The sequence below is a fragment of the Symphalangus syndactylus genome, chromosome 6 (genome assembly GCF_028878055.3).
Source record: "Symphalangus syndactylus isolate Jambi chromosome 6, NHGRI_mSymSyn1-v2.1_pri, whole genome shotgun sequence".
NCBI classification, from domain to species: domain Eukaryota; kingdom Metazoa; phylum Chordata; class Mammalia; order Primates; family Hylobatidae; genus Symphalangus; species Symphalangus syndactylus.
Genome location: NC_072428.2, coordinates 59100563 through 59112616, shown reverse-complemented (window position 1 = coordinate 59112616; position 12054 = coordinate 59100563). Strand labels below are relative to the sequence as shown.

The 12054-nt window shown below is 46.9% G+C and overlaps 1 protein-coding gene across 5 annotated transcripts in view; it reads left to right on the top strand.

The window, feature by feature from the left end:
• Positions 1-3327: 3327 nt before the first annotated feature.
• The window catches only part of GAB2 (GRB2 associated binding protein 2), a 208865-nt gene continuing 200138 nt past the window's right edge, over positions 3328-12054 (top strand). For 4 of the 5 annotated variants that reach the window (XM_063641407.1, XM_055283081.2, XM_055283082.2 and 1 more), the window contains exon 1: positions 3328-3515. In XM_063641407.1, the coding sequence (XP_063497477.1) occupies positions 3441-3515 (75 nt within the window). In that variant the 5' untranslated portion in view covers positions 3328-3440. Of the gene's footprint in view, positions 3516-3940; positions 4308-12054 lie in introns of those variants that run through there. The other variant, XM_063641411.1, reaches the window with a different exon arrangement.

Sequence of the window (12054 nt, the reverse complement as noted above, 5' to 3'; positions counted from 1 at the left end):
ACTGACTGGTAAGCAGTACTCAGTTCTGAAATTAACCTGTCAACTAAACTGAAGGGGAGAAAAAGCAGAAGGGCTAGCACACAAACATCCATCCCCACCCCCAGTCCAATCACTGACGTCAGCCCTGGCGTGGGTGGTATTAATCACACTAGCTTGGTGTGCAGTTGAGGACAGCTCTCCTTCCAGCCCTTCAACCAGTTTCTGAAAGCATTCCACCAGCCATGCACCTGCCACTGGCCACAAACCCTCAACTCCCAGACAGGCACGGATGCAGCGACGGATGTCCCTGACGACATTCAAAGCCACAGTGCACCCTTTAGAACCCCAGGCTTTGTGGGGAATGGGAGTAGCTATGAACGGGGGCCAAAGTGGTACCCATGCTCTCCCAGTATGCATTTCTCTAATCTCTGCAGTGCTCCCTCCTCATAAGATAGTCATTTCCTGAGAATTTAATGAGAATATAAGATTAATGACCCAAAGCACTCTTGGAGCCGGCCATTAATTCCCCCAGGAAATACCAGTGGTCTTTAAACAAAATTGCCTAAATTATGGGCTAGTGATGCATGTCCGCTCAGGGCTTGGGGGTGGGGGGATTGTCACCCCAACTGGTTCCGATAGATGGCGCCTATCTTCATGTAAATCTTCAAATGATTTGTTTTCCATTTTTTTCCCAGCAAAAACCAGGGAGCATTTAAACAGACACACACAGCAGGGAGTGGAGAGGACTTAGTAAAAGCCCAGACAGGAACGTTCCGTCCAAGGGCTGTTTTCAGGCCTGGCACGCCTCTCAGGCTGAAAAGACTGAGCCACTCTAGGGTGCAGCCAGGGACTTCAGCAGCAGTCTTGCTTCCTATGCACAGCCCGAGATAGGCACTAGCAGCAAGAAGGACGCAAGGTGGGAGTCCAGCTGAAGAGCACAGTAAAAAAGCCCCTTTCGGCCGGGCTCACGCCTATAATCCCAGCACTTTGGGAGGCCGAGGCGGGCGGATTACGAGGTCAGGAGATCGAGACCATCCTGGCTAACGCGGTGAAACCCCGTCTCTACTAAAAAAAAAATACAAAACATTAGCTGGGCGTGGTGGCGGGCGCCTGTAGTCCCAGCTACTAGGGAGGCTGAGGCAGGAGAATGGCGTGAACCTGGGAGGCGGAGCTGGCAGTGAGCCGAGATCACGCCACTGCACTCTAGCCTGGGCAACAGAGCGAGACTCCGTCTCAAAAAAAAAAAAAAAAAAAAAACCCCTTTCTTTAACCTTTGGGGAAAGATGGAGGTGTTCAGAGAGCCCCTCCCAAAGCCGATACCTGGTGACTGCTGTATTCATATTTCAAGGTCCCTCCTGCCATTGGCCAAACAAAAAACATCAAACTTTTCCATTTCCACATGAAATTGTAAATAACACCATCTTTTCCTGAGCAAACAAAATAAGACCTTAAAGAATTTCTGGCAGAATATGACCTAACCCCCAACTAACTCTTGCTAAACAGTCTTCCAGTCTGTGTATTGAATCATATAACTATCAAAGGATATGTAAAAGACTACTCTTCTGGGGGAAGATAGGGCATACGTGTGCCTGACTTGCATCACAAACCTCAGCTGCAGCCAAACCATGCAGATTTCTCCGACTCTGCAATCTCTGGGACTTGGCACCATGACTCAGATGTGAATGAAGTCAGGACGGCTTTATTTTGGTTGGGAGTCACCGCCTCCTGATTGATTTTGCAGACGTTAAGTGTTGTTTGTCTTACAGGGATTTAAGGTACTTAAAGCCAGAAGTTAAAATGGCTATCATTCTGGTGGTGGCCCTTCATACGTGACTTAAGGATCCCTAAATTGGAAGGTTAAGGGAGCTGTGGTCCCAGCCTAACAGTTCTGGCTGTACTTCCCATCCAGCAGCACACTGGATATTGAAGAAAGTCAGTGAAATATTAGATCCAGGGGACTGACCGCTAAAACTCCTAGGGTATCTAGAAGAGCTAAGTACGTGGTAGGGGATTCACTTTTCCAAACTGAAGAGGGTGAACTTCCCCCAACCCAGTCAAGATCTGTTGGACCAAATGATGTCCAACTGCTTGAAACAACTCAGCTGCACAGAGACAGAAATGAACAACAACAGCTTTAGTCTAAGGTTGTGTGAGGCAGTGCAAGATGCTGCTTCTCCAATTCATCTGTCCACACAGCATGGTTCCCCATTGAATAAACAGGTTACTATCCACTTATCAGAGAAGTTAGGGAGGACCTGCCTTTTAATGCTGCTTAGAGAGACACTTTGTGATGAGAAAAGAGCTCGTACAAAAGATTTTCTTTTTCTCCCCCCTCCCGCTGAAGTGCTGGAGTTCTGTGCTTCCACGTACATCTGGGAAAACTCACAGCGCAGTGAGAGGCTATCATTATATTTACAAACAGAGGTCTCATAGCCTGTGTCAATGAGCGGGAACGTTGGGGAATTTGGACCCCAATTTCTTGTTCTTCTACACTTGACCTTGCCTTCCAATTCATTATGAAATACATTGACTAGTTTTGCTTCTTCCATTCTACAAATCATGCGAATTTTCTATACTAAACTGTGTTTTCCCAGAGGCAATGTAGGAGGGAGTCAGCTGGACTTTGTTTCCAGGCAATGAGAGGCTCCCAGGTCGATCCCATTAAGGCAATGCCCTCATTTTGAATAACAGATGACCGGGACCCCTCCTGCCCCACACACCTGAATTGGAAACTTGGCTCGGCTTTGTACAAGCCCTTGCCCTTAGGCTGTCCATAAAATAGGAACAATACTGAAGACAATCCTGTAAGCTACAAAGTGCAAAGGCTCCGGCGCGTAGTAGGTCCGTCTCCTCCTCCCGCCGAGGGGCGCCAGAGTTAAGGAGCTTCTTGCTGGGAAGGGGTCCCTCCTTTCAGCCGGAACCTGACCCGCAGAATGTATCGGAAACGTGAGCGGCCCTCGTATCCCTTCCCCGTCGACGCTCGGTGAAAAATCGATCGACGACCGAGGGCGCGCAGTCCCTTCCCCTCACACCCGCCAGCGCCAGGGGCGCGGCCGCCTCCCTGGCCTCCGCGCCCGCGGCTTGGGGCCTCAGGAGAAAGCGAGACTCCAGGGCGCGCCGGCGGCGGTGGCTTTCTGTGTCCTCGCGGGTCCTTAGCCCCGCGTCCGCGTGCGCGGCGGCCTTGGGGGCGCGGCGGGAGCGGGCGTGGCGAGCGAGCCGGCCTTCCAGCTGCAGCTGCTCCCCGGCGGCCGGGCGGAGAGTGCGGATTGCGCGCGCTCGGGGCGGGGGAGCGGGCGCGCGCGAGGCCGCCGGGCTCGCGCCGCGCCGCGCCGCCTAGTCCCCGCCGGGCCGCCCGCCCCGCCCCTGGCCTCCCGCGAGCTGCGCACCGCCGGCCGCTGCCCCAGCTGCCCGAGCCCGCGCCCTCGTCCGCGCGACCCGGCGGCGGGCTCCAGGCCGGCAGCATGAGCGGCGGCGGCGACGTGGTGTGCACCGGCTGGCTGAGGAAATCGCCTCCCGAGAAGAAGTTGAGGCGCTATGTGAGTGCGGGCGCTGCCGCCCAGGGGCGGGCGGGCGGGGGGCGCTCCGGGGCCTGCGGAGGGGCGGGGGGCTCCCGGAGGAGCGGCAGGCTGGGGAGCTCGGGCCCGGAGCCGTGGGGGCCGGGGGCGAGGAGCGGCCGGGGACGTGTGGTTCACCTGCACACCTGTCACAGGTGGGCCGCGGAGGGGCGGGGCGGGGCGGGCGGCAGGTTGAGGCTGCGGCTCCTGCTCCGCCAGGCGGGCGCGGCGGCGGCGCCTCCCAAGCCGGTCTGCCCGTGAACTAAATATAGTGTCGAAGTTTGTATTGATGGCTTCTGGAGACCGAGAGAGTTGACTCTCGGGGCTGGGGCTCCGCGGCAGCCCGGAGCAGCTTCAGCCCGCAGGGTCGGGGAGAGGGCGGGAAAGGGGGGCTTAAGCTGTGGGGCCGCGCGGACGGCCCCACAAAGGGCGAGCGCCTCACGCCCTCTCCTTCCCTTTCTCCGCCCGCCCCTCCCGGCCGCCGGCCTCCCTCCGTCCGCGGCTGCATCACCGGCAGCGTCAGCGGCATGTGCAGCCCTTGTATTAAGTGACTCATTTGTTTGTCCCCCTTCTCTCCCTTTATTCCGTTCGTCTCTCACAGGCGCCTCCCCCGACCCCGGTGTGACACTGCAGTTTGGTCCCCGTGGCTGGCCTGGGTTTGGGACCCGGCAGCTCCCGGGTGTCTGGGGTCGGGAGAGATCGAGGCTCTCCACGGCCAGGTGTTGCCAACCGACAGTGTTTGCTGACATCGCTGGAACAGCCTCTTCCCTCTAGGTGGGGAACTGGCAGCCTGGGGGAGGTGGAACGGCGTGGCGCTGAGCCGTGGAGTTCTGGCTTTTTTTTTTTTTTTTTTTAAAACCCCTCTCCCCAGAGGATGCCTTGCCTGGTGAGGTCAAAGTACAAGATGGTGCCAGTTACTGAGATTTTGCCGAAATGGTCTTGGGGTAGTCGCGGGAGTTTGGAAGTGAGGGTAAGGTTGCTGGAAGGTTTCAAGGTCTCTAATCTGCTCCCTCTCCTTTTCCCATGAAATGCCCTTGTTTAACGGGCTGTGGTGCCGGACTCCTGGATCACTCCCACAGCCTGGAAGGGAGCCGTTGCCTCCAGCTGCAGTGCATCAAGGGAGCTCGGAATAGACCCTGCCCTCTGTCAGCTGCACCAGTGGCTGTCCATGGGGGGGAGAGGCAGAAGCCTACCAGAATTTCCTGTCTTGGCTCCCCAGATCAGAATCAAGGGACTTCTGGCCTCGGGACTGAGGAAGTGACATTCTGTTTTTCAAAGGAAGTGTTGTTGTTGCGGAGTGCAAGCGTGTGTGTCAGTGAAATCAGGGTCTTACGTAGATGTTTGCTGGGGAAAAAAAATCTAAGGATTTAGCACATGAGTTTTGAAAGTGGACATGGATTTATAGGAGGGATGAAGCAGTGAATTGTTCATCTCAGTTCGAAAGCTCATTTTTAGGAGTGTCTGTGTAGCCAAAGTATAATTATTAAGAAATAAACTTTTTTCCTCTTCAGGGTTGTATCAGTTTGTTAGGAAAGTTGAATTATTTAGGGTTAAGGAGCAGTGATTTACTATTAACAATTTTATAAATAATTTAAAAACTTTGTCCCAAAGAGCTTCCAAAAATTATCTATACAAATAGATTTCCATACAAGCTAGTGGAATAGAGCGTCCACAGTAAAAAAAAATGTGACCCTTAATTTTCAAATTTGAACACTACACTAAAGAACCTTGAAACTTGTTTTTGAAACAATTTGCAAACAGTATGACATTGTATCTACTTTTGACTTATCGCTCCTTGAACTCTCACCCAGACTCTGTGACCCATTTCTTGGGTGTTTTTGTTCCCAAACAACTTTAGTTCAAAATAACCAGGTTTGGAGGCATTTGGGTCAAGCACCTTTTTCACTCATTTGAACGAAGCTAGAGTCGTATGATGGCCTTAGCCTCTCCCATCTTCCATGTACCTTCAGCCCATCAGGTGTCAGACCTTAACAGCTTTAAGTAACAGCTTTTCTTAGGCTAGGATGTGATGTGTTCACTTACATGACTGGAAGCCTCTGCCCCTTTCGAAGTTCAGTTTCCCCCTAATTGAAACTGCTGATAGGTGTAACCTTAAGCCTCTGGGGAACAGTATGCCTTTACATCTACTTTTCTCTTGGGGTATTAAGAATTTTTGCATCCTGTTGTAAGTTAAAACTCTGCCAGTTTGCTTATTTCAGTAGAGGCCTGAGTTCATTAGAACCAAGCTTGGAAAGTATTTCCCAGCCCCATGGCTGTATGTTTACCCCAAGGTAGCTGCTGCTTCTGGTATACATCATAGGTGTTGTTATATTGTAGATTGAGAAATCCTCATTATAAGAATACATCAAGCATATGTGATAAGGGGAAAAAGTAGTTGAACTAGGTTATAACTATTTAAACGATTTTTTAAAAAACTGATTTAATTTGAAGGCTGGGCGCAGTGGCTTATGCCTGTAATCCCAGCACTTTGGGAGGCCGAGGCGGGCGGATCACTGGAGGTCAGAAGTTCGAGACCAGCCTGGCCAACGTGGTGAAACCCCGTCTCTACCATAAATACAAGAATTAGCTGGGCGTCGTGGAGGGCACCTGTAGTCCCAGCCACTCAGGAGGCTGAGTCATGAGAATCGCCTGAGCCCGGGAGGCTGAGGTTGCAGTGAGCCGAGATTGCACCACTGCACTCCAGCCTGGGTGTCAGAATGAGACTCCAATTCAAAGAAAAACAAAAAACTTATTTAATTCGGAAAGATGGGGAGGTATAGAGGGGAAAAACATCTTAGAAGAAGCAAAGGCAAATGTTTGAGCAATTAGTTTTCAGGGATTTTTTCATCAGCCTTTTCTAGTTAATTAATTATAAGTATAAAAGATCTATCTGCTATTTACTGAGTGCCCTGGAGAAATTACAAAAAATGACTCTGGAAAATGCTGACTATTGCCTCTGGGGCATCCTGATATGGTTGCAGTGGGAGGCTGGCAGAAGTAACAACCCTCCCATCGTTCGTCGGTGTCTTTGTGTGTGCGTGTGCGTGCAAATGCATACACACGTACATGTATATAATAAACAGAATTTTCTTGAGGAAAAACATTAATATGACCTACACTGCATTGTAGTTTTCTTTCTTTTTTTTTTTTTTTGAGACGGAGTCTTGCTCTTTCTCTCAGGCCAGAGTGCAGTGGCGCGATCTCGGCCCACTGCAAGCTCCGCCTCCCGGGTTCACGCCATTCTCCTGCCTCAGCCTCCCGAGTAGCTGGGACTACAGGCGCCCGCCACCGCGCCCGGCTAATTTTTTGTATTTTTAGTAGAGACGGGGTTTCACCGTGTTAGCCAGGATAGTCTTGATCTCCTGACCTCGTGATCCGCCCGCCTCGGCCTCCCAAAGTGCTGGGATTACAGGCGTGAGCCAAGGCGCCCGGCCCTGCATTGTAGTTTTCTATCAATTTCAGTGAGTTAAAAGATTTAGGGAATAAGATTGGCAGACTGCCCCCTAGTGGCTAACTTGAAGAAAGTTGTGCACAAATTGTAATGAACAAGTGCATTAAGGTAACAGTAATTGTTTATTTCCATTATATTTATTAAATATACTTATTAAATCTATGTCCCAGGCACTGGATCAGGTGCTTGGAATAAAAATCCAGTAAATAGAAAAAAATTAATCCAGCCTTTCAGTCTTAGCAATGGCTTTGCCTTGTCCTTCAAAGGAAAATTGAAACGATGAGGGAGTAGTTGTCTGTACGTACGATGAATGGCCACATTTTCAAATTTACCTGTATCTGCATAGTTCCTTTCTTTCTTTCTTTCTTTCTTTTTTTTTTTTTTTTGAGACAGAGTTTCACTTTTGTTGCCTAGGCTGGAGTGCAACAGCACGATCTGGGCTTACTGCAACCTTTGCCTCCTGGGTTCAAGCAATTCTCCTGCCTCAGCCTCCCAGGTAGCTGGGATTATAGGCATGCATCACCACGCCTGGCTAATTTTGTATTTTTAGTAGAGATGAGGCCTGACCACGTTGGTCAGGCTGGTCTTGAACTCCTGACCTCAGGTGATCCACCCACCTCGGCCTCCCATAGTGCTGGGATTACAGACAGATATCAGCCACCACGCCCAGCCTGCATGGTTCCTTTCTTGTTTCCTTTTCTTAGAGTAGATGAAGTGCCACTTCTATCTGAGCTAATCCTGCTACTTATACTTTGAATCGTATCTTCTCCTCCCTACTCAAATAATTCTTATCCTGTCACACATCTTCAGCTTCTTTCCCTCTCTGTACTATCTCCTTTTTTTCAGGGATAAACTTGGTGGTGGTTTATGCAGTCTTCCTTTCTCCCACCTTCTTCTCAGTCTGCTCCAGTGGAAACCTACTTTGTTATTCACCTAAGCTATTCTCACAAAGGCACCAGCGATACCCAGGTCACTAAACTCAGAGGATGATTTTTTACTCCTCATTTTAATTAATCTCTTCACTGCTTGGTCATAGTTGACCACTCTTTTTTAAAACACCTTCCTCTTATCTTGGCTGACACTATAAATGCCTGTTTTTTCTCCTTTTCTGGCTACTGTGTATCTCCTTTGCTAGACTGACCCTTTTATCCAGTCCTTAAAGGTCGAAGCTCCTTTATAGTCATAGTGGCTGTGTGGTTTCTCCCCTTTGGCAACCTTGTCCATTCTACTGGCTTCAGTTATCATTTGCATGGTGGTCATCATCAAGTTAAATTTCCATCTCAGAGTTGTGTTCTGAACTTCAGACTTATATATCCAAATGTTAACTGGGCATCTCTATTTGAGTGTTTCCCAGTCAACACAAATTCACCACTTCCAAAACTAAACTCTTCTTTGTTCATCTCTTCACTCCACATCTGTTCAGTAAACAGTGCCACTAAGCACCTACTTGCTCAAATGAGAAACTTAGGAATCATCTTTGACTCCCTGTCACCCACTATCCCACATCTAATCTGTCACCAAAACCCATTAGTGGTATCATCTAAATATCTTGTTATACGCTTCTTCATCTCCACTGCTGTGACCTTTAGGATTATTTTAGTAGCCATCTGTTGAGCACTTACTTTGTATCAGGCACTATGCTTAGACCATTGATCTTTTAATGTAGTAATTTAGCCCTATAATAAGGGAAGCGACTTGCCCAAAGTCATCTAGCTTTGTCCTAAAGCCTGGGCTTTTTTAAAAAATTAAACATTTCATTTTGAGGTAATTCTATATGCACATCTAGTTGTAAGAAATAGTAAACAAAGACTTATGTAACCATTATCCAGTTTTCCTTAACGGTAACATCTTGCCAAATTATAGTACAATATCACAACAGTATATTGACAATGATACAGTCAAGATACAGAACATTTCCATCATTATAGGATTTTTTATGTTGCCCTTTTATAATCATATTCACTACCATCCCACCCCTACCACATCCTTAATCTGTGACAACTACTAATCTGTTCTCTGATATTTCATGTTTGTTATTTAAATGGATTCATGCAGTACTTAAGATTTTGAACTTTTTTTTATTCAGCATAATTCTCTGGAGATTCATCGTCATTTCATGTATCAATAGTTATTGTTTTTTATTGCTAAGTAGTATTTCATGGTATGGATGTACCACAGTCTGTTTATTTAACTATTCACCCATTTGTTCTCATTTACATTTCCCTAATTTTTTTTATTTTTTATTTTTTTGAGATGGAGTTTTGCTCTTGTTGCCCAGGCTGGAGTGCAATGGCGCAATCTCAGCTCACCGCAACCTCCGCCTCCCGGGTTCAAGCGATTCTCCTGCCTCGGCCTCCCTAGTAGCTGAGATTACAGGCATGTGCCACCACGCCCGGCTAATTTTGTATTTTTTTTTTAGTAGAGATGGGGTTTCTCCATGTTGGTCAGGCTGGTCTCGAACTCCCGACCTCAGGTGATCCACCCGTCTCGGCCTCCCGAAGTGCTGGAATTATAGGCATGAGCCACCGTGCCCGGCCCTACATTTCCCTTATGGCTAATGATGTTGAACATCTTTTCATATGATTATTTGCCATCTGTATATACTCTTTGGTCAAATGTCTTCAAGTATTTTGAGTATTTTCTATATAGGTTTTTGTTTTTTTTTTTTTGAGACGGAGTTTTGCTCTTGTCACCCAGGCTGGAGTGCAATGGCGTGATCTTGGCTCCCCGGGTTCAAGTCATTCTCTTTGTTGTTGTTGTTGTTGTTGTTGTTGTTTTTAGACGGATGCTCACTCTGTCACCCAGGCTGGAGTGCAGTGGCACAGTCTTGGCTCACTGTAACCTCCGCCTCCTGGGTTCAAGCGATTCTCCTGCCTCAGCCTCCTGAGTAGCTAGGACTACAGGTGTGCGCCACCACGCCCAGCTCATTTTTGTATTTTTAGTAGAGACAGGGTTTCACCATGTTGGCCAGGATGGTCTCAATCTCTTGACCTCGTGGTCCGCCCACCTTGGCCTCCCAAAGTGCTGGGATCACAGGCGTGAGCCACTGCACCGGCTTTCCTTGTTTTTTTTGTTTTTTTTTTTTTTTTTCCCTACACATTTTACAGGTTTATGTTTTTCCTTTAAGTCCACGATCCACTGTGAGTTAATTTTCATGTAAGATGTGAGGCTTAGATTGAGGTTCTTTTGTTGTTGTCATTGTTGTTGACAAAGCCATCCTACTTCCATTGAATTGCTTTTTCGTCTTTGTCAAAAATCAGTTGGACATATTAGTGTGGGTCTGTTTCTGTTGTCTCTGTTTTGGTCCATTTTTTCATGTGTCTTTCCCTCTGCAAATACCATATAATCTTGCCAACTATAGCTATATTATAAGTCTTGAAATCTGGTAGCCTGATTCCTCTACTTTATTCTCATTTTTCAAAGTGTTTTAGCTATTCTATTATCTTTACCTTTCAATACAAATTTTAGAATAATCTTGTTTATGCAAAAAAAAAAAAGTCTTGCTGAGATTTTGATAGGAAGTGCATTAATCCTGTGTACCAATTTGGAAAGAAATTACAGCTTTACTATATTAAATATTCCAGTCCATGAATTTATTTTACATTTATTTATATATGTCTTTCTTCCTTCATTTATTTTCTTCTCCTTCCACCCCGCCGCCCTCCCCCCGGCGTCACACCCCCGCCAGAATCTTGCTGTGTCATGCAGGCTGGCGACAGTGGCACAATCATGGCTCACTGCAGCCTCAAATTCCTGGGCTCAGGTGATGCTACTGTCTCAGCCTCCCAAGTAATTGGGACGACAGCTGCGTACCGCCATGCCTGGCTAATTTTTTTTTTATTATTTGTAGAGGCAGGGTCTCCCTATGTTGCCCAGGCTGGTCTCAAACTCCGGAGCTTAAGCAGTCCTCCACCTTGGCTTCCCAGAATGCTGCAATTATAGGTGTGAACCACCACGTCTAGACTTCTGGAAGAGATGGTGTAGAACTGGTATAATTCTTTAAACCTTTGGTAGAATTCTCCAGATTAAACCATCTGGATCTGGAAATGTCTTTGTTAGAAATTTTTTACATTTTTAATCCAATTTCTTTAATAGATATGGGGTTCTTCAAATTATCTACTTCATATTGGGTGAATTATGCAAGTTTATATTTTTCAACAAATTGGTCCATTTTGTCTAAGTGGTCACATACATGTGAGTGGAGTTACAGTATCCTGTACTATGCTTTCAGTGTCTGCAGGGTCTATAGTGGGTCCACTGCTTTATTTTTTTTTAACCCTTATTCCTGCATACTGACATTGCTTCATTATTATTTTTTGTTTGTTTTTTGAGACAGCGTGTCACTCTGTCACCTGGGCTGGAGTGCAATGGCACGATCTCAGCTCACTACAATCTCCACCTCCCAGGTTCAAGCAATTCTCCTGCCTCAGCCTCCCGAGCAGCTGGGAGTGCAGGCGTGTGCCACAATGCCCAGCTGATTTTTGTATTTTTAGTAGAGACAGGGTTTCACCGTATTGGCCAGGCTGGTCTCAAACTCCTGACCTCAAATGATCTGCCTCCTTTGGCTTCCCAAAGTGCTGCAATTACAGGCATGAGCCACTGCACCTGGCTGCTGATGTTTTTTATATAGGAGTTTATTCATTTGAGACTTTTCCTCTTATTTAATGTATTCATTTACTGCTGTGAATTTCCCTCTCAGCACTGCTTTAGCTGTGTCCCACTAATTTTGATAAGTTGCATTTTCAATGTTTATTTGCTTTTTTTTTTTTTTTTTTTTTTTTTTTTTAACTTTCCTGGAGACTTTCCTCTTTCACCATGGATTATTTACAAGTATGTTGTTTAGCTTCCAAATGTTTGGAGATTTTCCCATTATTTTTCTGTTTCTGACTTTTAGCTGAAATTCATTGTGGGAGTAGAGTAAGTTCTATTTGATTTCAATTATTTTTAACTTGTCAAGGTTTATTTTATTGCTGAAAATGTGGTCTATCTTGCTTTAGGTTCCATGGGTACTTTGAAAAGAATGTTTATTCTGCTATTATTGGGTAAAGTATTCCATAAATGTCAATTAGA